Genomic DNA, 16,002 nt, shown 5'->3' with positions numbered 1-16,002 from the left:
ACACTTTTTCCAGCCCTGTCCCAGTAACACTAGGTGTCCCGCAAGGATCAGCCTTATCCCCTACACTGTTCAATCTAGTCATGGAGCCACTCACCGCATGCTTCCTGCCTCTAATGTGCAATTCCACATGTATGCTGACGACACCCAACTCTACCTCAAACTACAATCCCCGGATGACATCAAACTTCTCAACTCAACGCTTAAGGACACACAGACATGGCTGGCAGAGAACCATCTCAAACTTAATGCTCTAAAAACTGAGTTTTTACTAATAGCTCCCCCCGCCAAAATCCACATCGCTCAGGATTGGCTTAAACACCTCAATGCATTCAACGTCCAACCTATCATTGTAGACTCAGCAAAATCTTTAGGTATAACCCACGATTCCAATCTCAATATGCAACGACATGTCAGCAATGCAACGAAGGGAGCTAATTTCCAAATCAACACCTTGAGGAAGCTGAAACCCTTCCTCCCAGCCAACGACTTCCGAACTGCGGTCCAAGCGCTAGTTATCCCTCGGATTGATTATGGAAGTACCGCCCTCTGCGGCCTCCCCCTATCTACAACCGCACCATTAAGAGCCTCTATCAGTGCTGCAGCAAGACTCATCACTGGGTCAAAAAAACGCTCACACATCTCTCCCGACTTAAAATCTCTGAACTGGCTACCCTACGAAGCCAGAATACACCTGAAAATTGCGTGCCTTACTCATAAGTCCTTACACCACAATTCGCCCAGTTACATTGCTCAGAAATTGACAATCTCAGGAGGTTCAAGAACAACAAGAAGCGCACAAACTCTCCTTCTGAAACCACAAAAATTCCATAAGATAAAAATATACAAACGCTCCTTCTCAGGGATGGCTCCCAGGATTTGGAATGCCCTCCCTCCAGAAACAGGACTTATCGCATCCACTGCATCCTTCAAAAAGGAAGTCAAATCGATCCTCTAGGCTAAATTCACTTGAACATAAAATTTGGAAATACTATTTAACTGTTTTTCTTTCCCCTGTATTACATTGTTTTGTCTTTTCATATCTATGTAAAGCGCTCTGATATCTGGAAGGATCTTGTTCGCGCTATGTAAAACCTTGAAATAAATAAATAAATGAAGGTTCGAGTCCCGGCGTGACTCAACATCCTGTGAATCTGTGTAAATCACTCCATCTCCCTGTGCCTAAAAATAGTACTACCTTGTTTAAATGGACTGGTGCTTAAGTAATACACCATGGTTCAATACCTCGGGCAGCATGCTGGAGGTCCCTCTGCGCGTGAAACCACCCGCTGCTGTGGCCAGTTGCCCCCGCCCTTCCGCATGCACAGCCAATGGTAGATAAAGGATATGAAAAGCGGGACGCCTAATAAATAAAAATCAAAAAAAGCAGCAAAAGCAAATAAAAAAAACCCAGGTAGTAATAAAACAAACAATCCTAATTGGCTACATGTCTGCAAAGATATATGCTTTGTATTAAAAGCTTACATAATAAGTTTACCGCTGTGTTTCTGAGGGAGGAAGGAGTGTGGTAAATGTTGTTTATCACAGGAGAGCTAGTTGAATGCCCTGCCAGGCACCGAAACCAAAACAAGCAGGATTAGCCTTGGAAAGATGCCTAAACATGAGCAAGTCTTACCAAAAGAAGCCCAGCTAGGTAACGGCACGGACATTAAATACAAGCAGGGAAGAGCGGCGGCAGAGAGTATACAAAAAAAGTTCTCCCAGACAACATCTGAAGAGGGAATGTGTAAGGAAACTGTAATTGCACGGTGCGCCTTAGCCTTCAACGGGAGTAACCTATCGGCAAAGCTAACGAGTCAAGAGGCAGCAAAGAACAGTGGCACTGGAGTGACCAATGGTATGTATGTAGCAGGCGGGGAAAAAATGGTTAAAGTTGATTACCGCAGGTCTTGCAGACCACGCAAGTGCTGTAGGCTCAATCTAAAAATTACTAGAATTATGAAGGTTTGTTTTTACTAAATGCTTGTTACCCACCAGCCCTCCTGTCTATCCACATTTGATTCAACTGCAGTGTGGTATGCATTCAAGTTACCTATGTGACGAGGAAGACATGCTGGCAACACATTTATTGCAAAAAACACAGTTGATGGACAGAATGTAGAACAATGTCATACATTCACCCCAGTACAAGGATCTGGGCCTAAATCCATCGTTTGTTTTGCACTCCACACCACCCTGGGTTAGACACTGGCTATATGCAAATCAGCTCTGACCCTGTGCCTCATGGGAACAGTCCAGTCCGAACTACCAAGCCATGTCTTTCGCAGACCGGAATCAAGCATCCAAGGACCGGTTTCTGGCTATCAGCCTTCATCAGCCTGGATAGCTTGACTCCAGTGGTGTGGAGAGCCTGGGACTCACGTCTGAGCATCCCCAGCCCACTCGGGGTGAAATTGCAAATATTGTGTGCTGGGGATGCTCAGACGTGAGTCCCAGGCTCTCCACACCACTGGAGTCAAGCTATCCAGGCTGATGAAGGCTGATAGCCAGAAACCGGTCCTTGGATGCTTGATTCCGGTCTGGGAAAGACATGGCTTGGTAGTTCGGACTGGACTGTTCCCATGAGGCACAGGGTCAGAGCTGATTTGCATATAGCCAGTGTCTAGCCCAGGGTGGTGTGGAGTGCAAAAAAACGATGGATTTAGGCCCAGATCTTTGTACTGGGGTGAATGTATGACATTGTTCTACATTCTGTCCATCAACTGTGTTTTTTGCAATTTCACCCTGAGTGTGCTGGGGATGCTCAGACGTGAGTCCCAGGCTCTCCACACCACTGGAGTCAAGCTATCCAGGCTGATGAAGGCTGATAGCCAGAAACCGGTCCTTGGATGCTTGATTCCGGTCTGGGAAAGACATGGCTTGGTAGTTCGGACTGGACTGTTCCCATGAGGCACAGGGTCAGAGCTGATTTGCATATAGCCAGTGTCTAGCCCAGGGTGGTGTGGAGTGCAAAAAAACGATGGATTTAGGCCCAGATCTTTGTACTGGGGTGAATGTATGACATTGTTCTACATTCTGTCCATCAACTGTGTTTTTTGCAATTTCACCCTGAGTGTGCTGGGGATGCTCAGACGTGAGTCCCAGGCTCTCCACACCACTGGAGTCAAGCTATCCAGGCTGATGAAGGCTGATAGCCAGAAACCGGTCCTTGGATGCTTGATTCCGGTCTGGGAAAGACATGGCTTGGTAGTTCGGACTGGACTGTTCCCATGAGGCACAGGGTCAGAGCTGATTTGCATATAGCCAGTGTCTAGCCCAGGGTGGTGTGGAGTGCAAAAAAACGATGGATTTAGGCCCAGATCTTTGTACTGGGGTGAATGTATGACATTGTTCTACATTCTGTCCATCAACTGTGTTTTTTGCAATTTCACCCTGAGTGTGCTGGGGATGCTCAGACGTGAGTCCCAGGCTCTCCACACCACTGGAGTCAAGCTATCCAGGCTGATGAAGGCTGATAGCCAGAAACCGGTCCTTGGATGCTTGATTCCGGTCTGGGAAAGACATGGCTTGGTAGTTCGGACTGGACTGTTCCCATGAGGCACAGGGTCAGAGCTGATTTGCATATAGCCAGTGTCTAGCCCAGGGTGGTGTGGAGTGCAAAAAAACGATGGATTTAGGCCCAGATCTTTGTACTGGGGTGAATGTATGACATTGTTCTACATTCTGTCCATCAGCTGTGTTTTTTGGCAACACATTTATAGCACTTCAAAACCCCTCCCCACCATTGAGTTGTCTGCATTACACACCTTGAGTTGAAGCAAATGATTTAATTAGATCTTTACTAAAATTAAAGAAGAGGTCTGGCCATATAATTACATTTTGACAACAGCTGCTCTATTTTTTGATGATTTTTCTTTTTTTTTCTTTTGCTTTTCTCATGTGCAGCGTATGGCCATTTCCCCCTCGCCCATCTTTCTTCTTCGTCCGTTATTGGTTGTACTCTTCAATACTCTGTTGCTCTGTTATATTGACATTAATAGATTGAAGATGAGCGGCAACAGTATAACAGCAATAAATTACATCAAATCAATATTGCTGAAGCATCGTAAACAGCGACAAGCTTGGTCGTATACTATTAGCAGGACAATTGAGGGCTAGTTATTTAGTGAGGTTGGAGACAAGATTTCTGACTCCAATCACCATATATTGGGGAGCACCTCTAGGGACTAGGTTTAAATAATAGGTAATCCACCTTGATGTTGGGTGCAGTATTCAAATAGAAACAGAGTGGATCTTTCTAAGGTGGTCTAGTGTTTTCTTTGAGGCAGTTTTTAACAAAAACAATCACTTCATCCAAAAGAGAAGCAATGGGGTTTGTTCATAGTCTCCTAGCTTTTTCCCAGGGATACCGACCCTGCATCAGCCAAGCAAATTACTGTAGCAGGCCAGTGAGTTACTCCACTCGGGAGTGAGGCCTTCCCTCTCACTGTGACGAGCGCATGGCGAGGAGAAATGCCAAGTCTAGAAATCTACTTGTTACCTTGATGTGCTTTGTCTGCTCGTAAAGCCCTTATATCAACACTGTACAATATTTTGCTTTTGGGGGCCTGTAGTAGACGAAAACCTAGTACAGACTTCACCCCCAAAATGAGTTGTTAATTGGGCAATCCCAGAACATGTTTCATGTCTGCATCTGGAGCAATATATATCCGGAGCAATATATATCCTCAAGACAAAAATAGTCCAATGTCCATGTTAACTTGGGTATTAAAACAAAGTTTAGGCATGGAACTTGTAGATATAGTATATTATTTAGATAGTAGATATAGTATACAATGAGACGGCGCGATAACTGTCATAATTGAATCTAAAGAAAAATCAAAAGAAAACCAGCATCTAGAAATAGTTTGAATTTAATTCATCAATGCAAAAAAAGCACCTGAATAAACTGAACTGAAAAAAATCTGTGAAAATTGCGCAATACCCCAAGTGAGATACCATAAACAAGGGAAAGTTTTGAAAGAAAATGCGTAGTACAGGTATATTGGTAATGGCAGCCATATACAATATCTTGTTTCTTGAGAATACAGGAACACTAAGAACGATTCACATAGTGCTATGGCAAACAAATGGTCTGTGTAAATGTTGACAGCATTTGACTCTGGAGTAGTATAAAAGTTTCCCTTCAGGACCGCGGGATGACCTGGGGAACTAATCGTGAAATGAGAGAATAAGCGATGAGGAAAGTCTCAGGAAGCTGGAATGGGTAGGTAAGAAAAATTCATGAACATACTGGTGTTGCCTGCAAAGCAATCGATAAACAGGGAGACACATCTCTATATAGAATTAATTAGTGCCACCAGAAAGTGCGCAACAAGTTATGGTTAAACTCTAAAGCCAGTGCCTACAAAATGGAAGGAATGAGGATAATACTTTAGTAAGGCACAACAAACTCCCAAGCTATTACATAGGAAGCGGTAGGGCAGATACGCTTACCTGATGAGTATTTAAGTGTACTTGAGAAACACCAGACTCCAGTTTAGGAGTCGGCCATGGTGGAAATCCGGAAGTTCATAACAATGCCACCAGGGGTGCGTCGCAAGATCTGAAATCTGAAATGTACCTATACTAGCGACTGTAACAGTATACCATTTTTAGAACTCCAAATAAAAAACTATGAGAACCAACTGATTTTCACTCGGGTCAGGTTAGCGTGATGGTGTAGGCTGTGCTGGATGTGCTGAAATCTAGCACTGCTAGAGATTTTGTGTAGATGGAAAAGCAGCCAGCCCTGCCTGTTCATTCAGTGTAAAAGGGCTGCCAGCACCTGCGTCTTATTTGGCCAAAACTAATTTCATACATTTGTAACTTGCGACAAGTGATAAAGAAGAGTGAGGGGCTCATCCCCACCCCCAAATACTCCTCTCAAAATTAGATTGCTATAGAAGATTAGAATGTATTTAACTGTATATTGAATCGTTATAGTTACCCTTGTTTAATCTCTTGTGTTTATTTTCCATGTAGTAATATCGGCTTCATCCGATACAACTGTTAAAGTATGGAATGCACATAAGGGATTTTGCATGTCCACTTTACGGACACACAAGGTAAAGTACCTTACTGTTTCTGATTATTTAATTGATCTTGTTTGACAAAATGTTTGTGAACTTGTATGTAAAAGTACTAATTTTCAGGATGGTTTGATATTTTTGCAAGCTAGGGTCATTAGGTTTTTTCTTATACCAAACCTTCTACATAAATGCTTCATATAATACCTGAGAAAAGGTGTGTGTTCTGCTTTGTGATTTTTTTAACTGAATGGTGCTAAATACAAGAAATCTTTCATAATAGGGTTTGGACCTACAACATGTGTGAAGAATTTCACCCATAAAGCTAACCATCAACTTCTCAATAGTTACCAAAATATGCCATTTGTGGTTGTAGACTCAGTACAGTGGGAAGTATGCAACAGACAATATCATTCTTTTGAATATAAAAATAACATTACAACCCTCGCAGGGTCACCCAGTTTAAGGGGAAACTCCAGGCGATTTACACCAATGGGGCAGAGAAGACCACGTTTTGCCTCCAAGCACGTAGCTATGAGGGGGGGAACAAGGTGGGCTCCTTGCTTGCACAACAGTTGCAAATCAGATAGGAGAAAAACTATATCAAGGGTATAGTAGGTGGAGAGGGGGTCCTTCACCAGAACAAAACCGGTAAGGCCAAGGCTTTTGGGGATTTCTACCACACCCTGTACTCGGCGGACCACCCAGATTCACAAGCCCAAGATCCATAATTGGAGGGCCTCACATTGCCCCAGGTATCCGCTCTCACCAATGAGAAACTGAGCAGCCTCTCCACCGTGGCAGAGGTCCAGGGGGCGATTGACTCACTCAAGCTTCCTAAAGCACCTGGCCCTGATGGCTTCAGCGCCCACTTCTACCGTACATTCGCTCCGGAATTAGTTCCTCGCTTGGTAATGCTTTTTAACATTGCCGCCAAGCAACAGGTGATCCCCCTCGATGGGCAAAGCCCCGATCTCGGTCATCCCCAAACATGGGAAGGATCCTTCCCTCTGCGCCTTTTACAGGCCGATTGCACTCCTTAACCTGGACGCCAAGTTTTACTCAAAACTCCTGGCTACTCACCTGGAAAATATTATGGGGTATTTGGTGCAGGCCCATCAGGCGGGATTCATAAAGGGGAGACAAACCCATGACAACCTTCGAAGAGTGACGCATATCATTGAGAAGGCACAAAGGAAGGAGATACCCGCGGTCCTTCATGCGCTGGACGCTGGGAAGGCCTTCGACCGGGTAGATTGGGCCTTTTTAACCCGTACCCTACGTCGATTTGGGTTTGCCGAACCTTTTATTGGGATGATCAGAGCGAACTATCATGCACCCTGCTCCAAGATCCTAGTGAACGGGGTCGCCTCGGACTCTTTCACTCTCTCAAGGGGAACCAGCCAGGGCTGCCCCCTTTTCCCCCCTCCTATTTGTGCTCAACATTGAGTCCTTCGCGGAGTGCATCCGTTCCAACCCAGATATATGAGGATTCCATTCTGCATGTATGAACACAAAATATCCCTCTTTGCGGATGATGTGCTTCTGTCAGTCACGAGGCCACAGTCCTCCCTACCGGAGATAATAGCGGAGCTCGCTTTGAATTAGCGAGCCTCGGGCTTCAAGGTTAATCTCTCAATGTCCTTTCTCTTGAACCTAACTGTATCTAGGGAAGCAATGCGAGATATTGAGGGTGCGTCCCCCTTAAGTAGTGCCCACAAAGACATCACCTACCTGGGCATCACACTCAACCCCAAATTAGAAAGCCTCTATAAAGCGAACTATCCCCACTATTGCGCCAAATTAAAACGGACTTCGCCAAATGGCGGACAGCCTACCTCTCATGGATAGGACGAGTAAATGCCATAAATATTAATGTCCTCCCGCAACTCCTATATCTTTTTCAGGGCCTTCGATTCAAGTAGGGAGGGTGCTATTCTCGGAGTTAAAAACGATGGTCACCAAATCCATCTGACAGGGGAAGAGGGCAAGAGTTTCCAACAAAATGCTGACACGACCGAGGGAAGAGGGAGGGCTGGCCTTTCCTAACTTCATGGGATGTTATAGGGCGGCCCAGTTGAGGGTGGTCACGGATTGGTCCCTTCGGGAAACGGCCTGGCTCCACATGGATAGGCAAGTCACAGGGCGAACGATCTGGGACCTCTTGTGGAAGCGCAAACATCGACCACACAACACGTACATTAGCACACCCACAGCAACCACCCTAGAGGTCTGGGATGTTCTGAGCAGATCCACTCCCCTTACCACCTTTCATTCCCCATACACGCCTATACACTTTAACCAGGAGTTCCCCCCCCGGCACTACAGGAGGGGCCCTTTGACGCTTGGCGGGAGGGGAGGTGTCTCATGCTGTCTCATTTGTTCGAGGATGGGGAGCTGCTTTCCTTTCAGGAGTGCTCCAGGGCATTCCGGCTCCAGCCCACGGATGAATTCCATTATCTGCAAGTTAAACACTGGGCGATGCAACAACAGGTACGGCAGGCCGCTACCAGGGGATTGCTTCCCTTCGAGAAATTTGGCCAATCTGGAGCCTCCTCAAGAGGTGCCATCTCCTTTCTCTACTCCCTTCTGCAGGCGAGGAGATCTCTGCACACCCCGAGACACCAAAGCTTCTGGGATACACTCTTGGAGTCCCCCCATAAGAAGAAAAAATGGTCCTCCTTCTACAGACATTCCCAAGTTTAACCGCTCTGTTTCTGCTGGAGGCCCATTATAAAATCATGTACGATTGGTATCTACATCTTCAGAGGCTGCACACCATTTCCCCTAGCACCTTGGACAGATGCTGGAGAGGATGCGGGCAGTTGGGCGACTTTAGTCACATCTGGTGGAACTGCCCACCCATCAAACCCTTCGGGAAAGAGGTCCTGGCTCAGGTCAAACAGATTTTGCAGTACCCGATTCCTGACACGATAGCGCATACACTCCTAGGAGTCCGGGACAGTAAGCTGAAGCGCCAGACGCTAGGGGACCGCTCAGCAAAGTGGCTCTGCCTTGGGGTGGCCAAGATGGCTGTAGCCGCAGCCCCGAAGCAGACTGAGGCTCCTTCCCTCCCGCAGTGGCACGCCAGACTGTGGCGGGCATTGGCGATGGAGAGAATGTCAGATATTGTAGAGTATTCCCGCAAGGGATTTGATTATGTGTGGGCATCCCTGGGGTAGTACCTCTTGGACTACCCCTGTTTGCATGTGGTCCGAGGATACTAGCACTCCACCTCTTTCATATCTGAAACTGTCATTAACTCCCCGGGTTATTGTAGGGTTTCCTGAGATAGTGGGGCCCCCTGCCCCTTCAACAGTGACCTTTTATAGCAGAGGCACATGCTACACAATTTTTGTTTTTTTTTGTGACCATGACACCTTACTTTAAGTTTTTCCCGTTCGGGTGTTTAGGGGGAGGGAGGTTGGTGGGGGGGGTTAAACAACAGGTTCGAGGCATGTGGGCTGCTGAATTCATATCTATAGCATAGATCGCCGCCTAGTGTTGGGTTCGGATGATTGCACATTGTTGTCCTGGAAGAGTCTTCGAAGTATCACGAGATAGGTGGATCCTCCCCTGGACTACAGTGCGCATGGGCATCGACTCCATCCTCAGATTGTTTTTTTCCGCCATTGGGTTCGGATGTAATTTTGTTATCTCCAGTTCGGAATCAACGTAAACTTTTCGAGGCTCGAAGGCCTTTTTCATACCGTCGGAATTGTTTGCGTTCGGTGCCCGGTTCTATTCCGACTCAGTTCGCGAGTTGGATATCCAGTGAGTCGTGTGACTCTTCGGTGATCGAGGCCCAGTCGACGCAGCAAGACCCTCGACAACATGGAACGCAGCCCGTTCAAGAATTGTCCGTGTGTGGATCCAAGTATCCCCACATCGACGTCCACCCGGTGTGCAACAAGTGCCTGTCGCCGGACCACGATGAAGCCAAATGTATGGCTTTGTTCCAGGTTTCGTTCAAAGAAGACGATTCGGCTTCGACGCGCGGCGCGCATGGAGGCCCGGCAGTCGGCCCCGGCCCCGGCCCCGGCCCCGGCCCCGGCCCCGGCACCGGCACCGGTGGACATCTTCGACAGCGAAGAAGCAGACGAACACGGAGTTCAGATGCAGATTTCACCTCCGACGGAGGAAATCGACTACGACTATGACGCGGATGTCGAAGGCCTAGACGTAGAAGAAGTCGTCGACTAGGTAGGAGACGACAATGAGGCCTATGGGGCCATGGAAGATAGCTCAGAGGAAGAGCTATGCCCCGTTCGAACAATTACAAAGGCTCAGGTCGAGGGATCGCCACGCGGCCTTACCCAAGACCTTCTACCAGGATCCACGGCCCCGCCTTCAGGCCCGGCTACGGACACTTCGGCGGAGCCGCCATTGTCGAAAACGAAACCAAAAGTGAAACCTTCGGTGTCGACAAAACCGAAAGTGGTTGAAACGCCATGGAAACCGAAGACGTCGGCACCCACGTCTTCCGAGGTGTCTGGGCAACCCAAACAAAAGAAAGCTGTCGACCCGCCGAAGTTGGTCAAGGGCGTCGAGCCGAAGTCCAAGAAGGGCGTCGAGCCGAAGTCCAAGAAGGGCGTTGAGCCGAAGTCCAGCAAGGGCATCCAGCCGAAGTCCAAGAAGGGCGTCGAGCCGAAGTCCAGCAAGGGCATCCAGCCGAAGACTGGGGACCCGAAACAGGTTACCCAGGCCGCCGATCCGAAACAGTCGGCGTCCACGTCGGCTGTCACGGAAGGGGGGCGTAGCGCCCCTAAGAAGGATGCTCCTGCGCCTCGATTGGAAAAGACCAAGTCATCGACGCTAGAGTCTTCACATGCTAGTGGACCGAGGTCGTCTGTCGGGTCGACGAAACCGTCTGCTTCCTTTACGAAGCAGGTCTCGGACTCCCTAAAACGTATCAGGGACAAGGCTTCAACGGGAGAACCACAGACGCCTTCCGCCCCGAAGCAATCGGTCCCATCGTCTAAGTCTTCGACGCCGATCCTCTTCACGCTGCTGCCGAAGGTGGCACCGAAGGCCTTCGCACCACGGTCGGTGCCCGAAGCGCACTTGCAGGGTTCTACGGGGTCGAAGCCTACTCACCCGGCTGAGGGCTTGAAGCATCGACCACCATTGGTTGAGGAGCAGTCGGAACGTTTCATCGACGCCGACACCGGGAAGCTTACGCTTTACAAGAGGAAGATTACGGCGACACAGCCTTTAGAGTCATACACAATTCCTCTGAAGCGCAAAAAGCCTGCTTCGGATTCACCAGTCGAGCCGCTGGTTCCTCGGACTCCAAGAATTGCCACACCCTCACCAACTTATTCGGATGTAGAGGATGCTGGGAATGACGACGAGGAGTACAACTTTCCTGCCAACACAGATCCTGATGAACAACAGGACTCATGGACAGGGGCAGGTGACCAGGGGGATCAGCAACCCGCCCATGACCCTCAGGTCTACAACGTCAAGACCTCTCCCACTGAGGATTCTGCAGCGTTTAATGCCTTAATTGAGAGAGCAGCAAAAAACCATGACGTTGAGCTGCATGCTGACCCTGTTGAGGTGGACTTCCTCTTTGACACTTTTTCAACAGCTGAAAAGACTGTAAAGACTCTCCCAAAGTTGAAGGGGGTCCTGAAACATGCTGCGGACATTTTTAAGGAACCCACGCGGTCCAGGGTTGTCAACCCTAGAATTGAAAAAAAATACAGACCGGCACCTGGCGATCCTACCTACATCAAGGGCCAGTTGCCGTTGGACTCTCTGGTCGTTTCTAATGCCCGCAAAAGGGCGAATTCGCAGACCACTGGTGAAGCTCCTCCCCCGGACAAAGAATCCAAAGTGCTGGAGGCATCAGGAAAGAGAGTAGCAGCTCAGGCGGCCAATATCTGGCGTATCTCTAACACGCAGGCACTTTTGGCTAGATACGACAGGGCACACTACGACACACTAGAGACCCTGTTGCAACATCTACCAGACCAATATAAAGAGGCAGCGGAGATGCTTATCCAGTAAGGGAAGCTCATCTCCAACGCTTCCATTAAGTGTGCACTAGACGTTGCAGACACTGCAGGCAGGGCAATTAATACAAGTGTGATGTTGAGACGTCAGGCATGGCTCCGAATCTCCGGGTTTAAGCCGGAGATACAAACTACCATCCTCAACCAGCCGGTAAACCCTGACAGATTATTTGGTCCTGAGGTGGATACCACCCTGGAAAAAATGAAGGATACCGAGACTGCTAAGTCCATGGGAGCTCTACAGTCCCAACAGTTTCGAGGGAGCACTTTTCGTCGCTCAGGCAATAGGGGTGTTACCAGAGGCCAGATGTCCCAGCAAACACAATTCAATAAAGGTGGGGCGCAATCCTCTTACACCAAGCAGAGTAGAGGAGGTTACCGGGGCAACAGCACCAAGGGCAGAGGCAGGGGCAACACAACTCCCGTTCCTCCGCCTCCAACAAACAGTGACGCCCTGTCACTGCCCCCCGACCATTCCACACCTGTCGGGGGGAGACTCCAGCAGTTCCTGCCAGTCTGGAAATCCATCACCACAGACAGGTGGGTCAGGAAACTTATCCAGTTCGGTTATTGTTTGGAGCTCACATCCACTCCACCCAACATACCACCAAAACACCGTCCTATGTCCACAGAGCATTTGCACTTATTGCAGCAGGAGGTTCTTGTCATGCTGCAAAAAGGCGCAATAGAGCTCGTGCCAGTGGAGGAAGAAGGCACAGGAGTGTACTCCCTGTACTTCTTGATCCCAAAGAAGGACGGGTCCCTCAGACCTATTCTGAACCTCAGGCCCCTAACCCAGTATATTCTCTCCGAACACTTCCACATGCTAACGCTGCAGCAAGTTCTTCCGTTGCTCAATCAGGGAGACTTCCTCGCAACCTTGGACCTCAAGGATGCTTACTTCCACATTCCACTCCATCCATCACACAGGAAATACCTCAGATTCACCATTCAAAATCGCCATTACCAATTCAAGGTCCTTCCTTTCGGAGTGACCACAGCCCCCAGAGTGTTCACAAAATGTCTGGCGACAGTGGCTGCGCACCTCAGGAGACAGAACGTACATGTCTACCCTTATCTAGACGACTGGTGGTTCAGGCAAAGTCATGTCCCACACCATTCACCTTCTTCACGGTCTGGGCTTCTCACTGAACTATCCGAAGTCGCACCTTCAGCCGGCCCATGTGCGGCAGTATCTGGGTGCGACGATAGATACTCTGGCGGCCACGGTTCAGCCAAATTCAGTGAGAATCGACAACATTCAGTCGCTAATCAAAAAGTTCAGACCGCAACACTCACTTCCAGCGAGAGTGTTCATGCAGTTGTTAGGCATGATGGCCTCCTGCATCTTCATAGTCCCGCATGCGAGGTTACATATGCGTCCGCTCCAAGAATGCTTGGCGCATCAGTGGACTCGGGCTCAGGGACAGTTGAACGACCTAGTGTTGGTGACCGGTCGGGCATACAACTCTCTGCATTGGTGGAATCCACACAACCTTTGCAAGGGCCGACCGTTCCAGGAGCCTGTTCCACAGATCATCCTGACGACGGACGCATCTCTCCAGGGATGGGGAGCTCATGTACTCCACTACACGGTGCAGGGACTATGGACGACGCAGCAAAAGAAGATGCACATCAACTACCTAGAACTGATGGCAATCTTCATGGCGCTGAAGGCATTCAAAGTACATCTGTGCAACAAGGTCGTGTTGATCCGGACGGACAACATGACGGCCATGTACTACATCCAAAAGCAGGGAGGTACACACTCTCCACAGTTGTCTCATCTGGCTCAGAGCATGTGGAAGTGGGCCATTCAGAGGAACATCTTCCTCATGGCGGAACACCTCCCGGGCAAGGACAATCAGATGGCGGACCTGCTCAGCAGGTACAGCCACCAAATGCACGAGTGGGAGATACATCCATCAGTACTCCGCCCGTACTTCCAACAGTGGGGTCATCCAGAGATAGACCTGTTCGCCACAAGGGAAAATGCAAAATGCCAAAGCTTTGCCGCCAGGTTGCCTCACCCACAGTCGCAGGGCAATGCGATATGGATGAACTGGTCAGGCAGATTTGCGTACGCTTTTCCCCCAGCACCTCTCATACCGCTGGTGGCAAGAAAGCTAAAGCAACACTCGATGACACTCATCCTGGTTTCTCCAACGTGGGCAAGCCAGCCATGGTACACCACGTTTCTGGAACTCTCCGTGGTACCGCATCAACGGCTGCACCTCACACCCAGGCTTTTGACGCAGAACCATGGCGACATTCAGCATCCAGATCCGCAACAGCTCAATCTGGCGATCTGGCTCCTGAGGTCTTAGAGTTTGTCTACCTTGACTTGCCTCCAGAATGCATGGATATCATTCGGGAGGCAAGAAAGCCCACCACTAGAGCCTGCTATGCAGCGAAATGGAAGCGGTTTGTCATTTACTGTACTGAACACCACATCAACCCGCTAGATGCATCCATTCCCAACATCATATGTTATTTGTTACATCTTTACAAATGCAATCTAGCATATGCTTCCATTCGGATACACTTATCCGCCATAGCGGCTTATCTCCAAAACAGGCAGCATCTCTCCGTTTTCAGAGTGCCTGCCATTAAAGCCTTCCTGGAAGGACTTAAGCGGGTCATCCCTCCAAGGACCCCACCGGCTCCTGTATGGAACCTCAATGTGGTCCTCACCAGGTTGATGGGCCCACCTTTTGAGCCTCTACATTCCTGTGAGATTCAGTTCTTGACATGGAAAGTGGCTTTTCTCATTGCCATTACGTCTCTACGACGTGTTAGTGAGCTGCAGGCGCTCACTGTACAAGAGCCATTCATTCAAATTCACTCTAATAGGGTGGTGCTGCGCACTAACCCCAAATTTCTTCCTAAAGTGGTTTCGCAGTTCCATGTCAATCAGACCATTGAACTGCCCGCGTTCTTTCAAAACCCAGAGACAGTAGCCAAAAGAATGCTCCACACTCTTGATGTCAAACGAGCTTTGATGTACTACATCGATAGGACAAAAGAATTTAGGAAGACATAACAACTCTTTGTTGCCTTTTCAGCCCAGCACAAAGGCAACCCCATTTCCAAAGCAGGTATAGCCGGGTGGATCGTTAAGTGTATTCAGATTTGCTATCACAAAGCTAAGCGCACTTTAATGATCCCTCCCAGAGCCCACTCCACCCGCAAGTTGGGGGCCTCTATGGCTTTCCTTGGTAATATCCCTTTGGAAGATATTTGTAGCGACTTCGTCAGACGCGGTCGCTCCCACGCTCCCTGGCTCCTGGTGGTATCGTTACTCACTTTGACTGTCTGTGCCTTTAAAACTGGGTGTTTCAAAGACGTCACTGCGCTCATAGCGCTTCTGGTGATTTGAGAATTTGCATTGTTTGTGCCATTTAAACTGTGTGACGACAAACGGCACTGCGCTCATAGCGCTTCCGGTGAATTGAGAATTTGCATTGTCTGTGCCATTTAAACTGTGTGACGAAAACGGCACTGCGCTCTATTTCTGCCCACTAGCGCCGCTTGTGTAAAAGCGCTCTGAGTATACTCTCGGTGTCCCCAGCCTCACTCGGCTTTACACCGCCTCCATTTTGTTTGTTTGTTGTGCCCCAGAGCCCTTCCTCCCCACCCCGCTCCCGCCTCCCAGCTGCCCCTCCCACGCTCCGCCCCCCTCCACTCTCCATTTAGGACAGATGGCCCTACGCGCAGCGTCCACGCGCTGCGGCCGTGCCCAAGGTGCGCCAAAGGTAAGCCTGTCTACGCCCGTCCGCGCCTGGCCCGCGCCCAGCACCAGACCCCCTGGTCCCCGCATTGCCCAGCCCTCTCGCATTACATACGATGCCTCCACCCTCTTAGCACTAAACCCCGGCCGTCTCCCCAATTGCGCCCAAGCCGCACCTGGACATACCCATGGACCCTTCACATGCAACTCTTGCAAGTTTGACGGC

The 16,002-nt window shown here is 49.1% G+C and overlaps 1 protein-coding gene across 2 annotated transcripts in view; it reads left to right on the top strand.

Annotated features, from left to right (window-relative positions):
* The window catches only part of WDR48 (WD repeat domain 48), a 469,392-nt gene that overhangs the window by 115,135 nt on the left and 338,255 nt on the right, over positions 1–16,002 (top strand). For both annotated transcript variants that reach the window (XM_078663202.1, XM_078663203.1), the window contains exon 4: positions 5,983–6,065. In XM_078663202.1, the coding sequence (XP_078519328.1) occupies positions 5,983–6,065 (83 nt within the window). The remainder of the gene's footprint in view (positions 1–5,982; positions 6,066–16,002) is intronic.

This window comes from Lissotriton helveticus, chromosome 10 (genome assembly GCF_964261635.1).
Source record: "Lissotriton helveticus chromosome 10, aLisHel1.1, whole genome shotgun sequence".
In the NCBI taxonomy this organism is placed as follows: Eukaryota; Metazoa; Chordata; class Amphibia; order Caudata; family Salamandridae; genus Lissotriton; species Lissotriton helveticus.
Note: the sequence above shows the minus strand (reverse complement) of the source record. Positions and strands in the feature narration are given on the sequence as shown.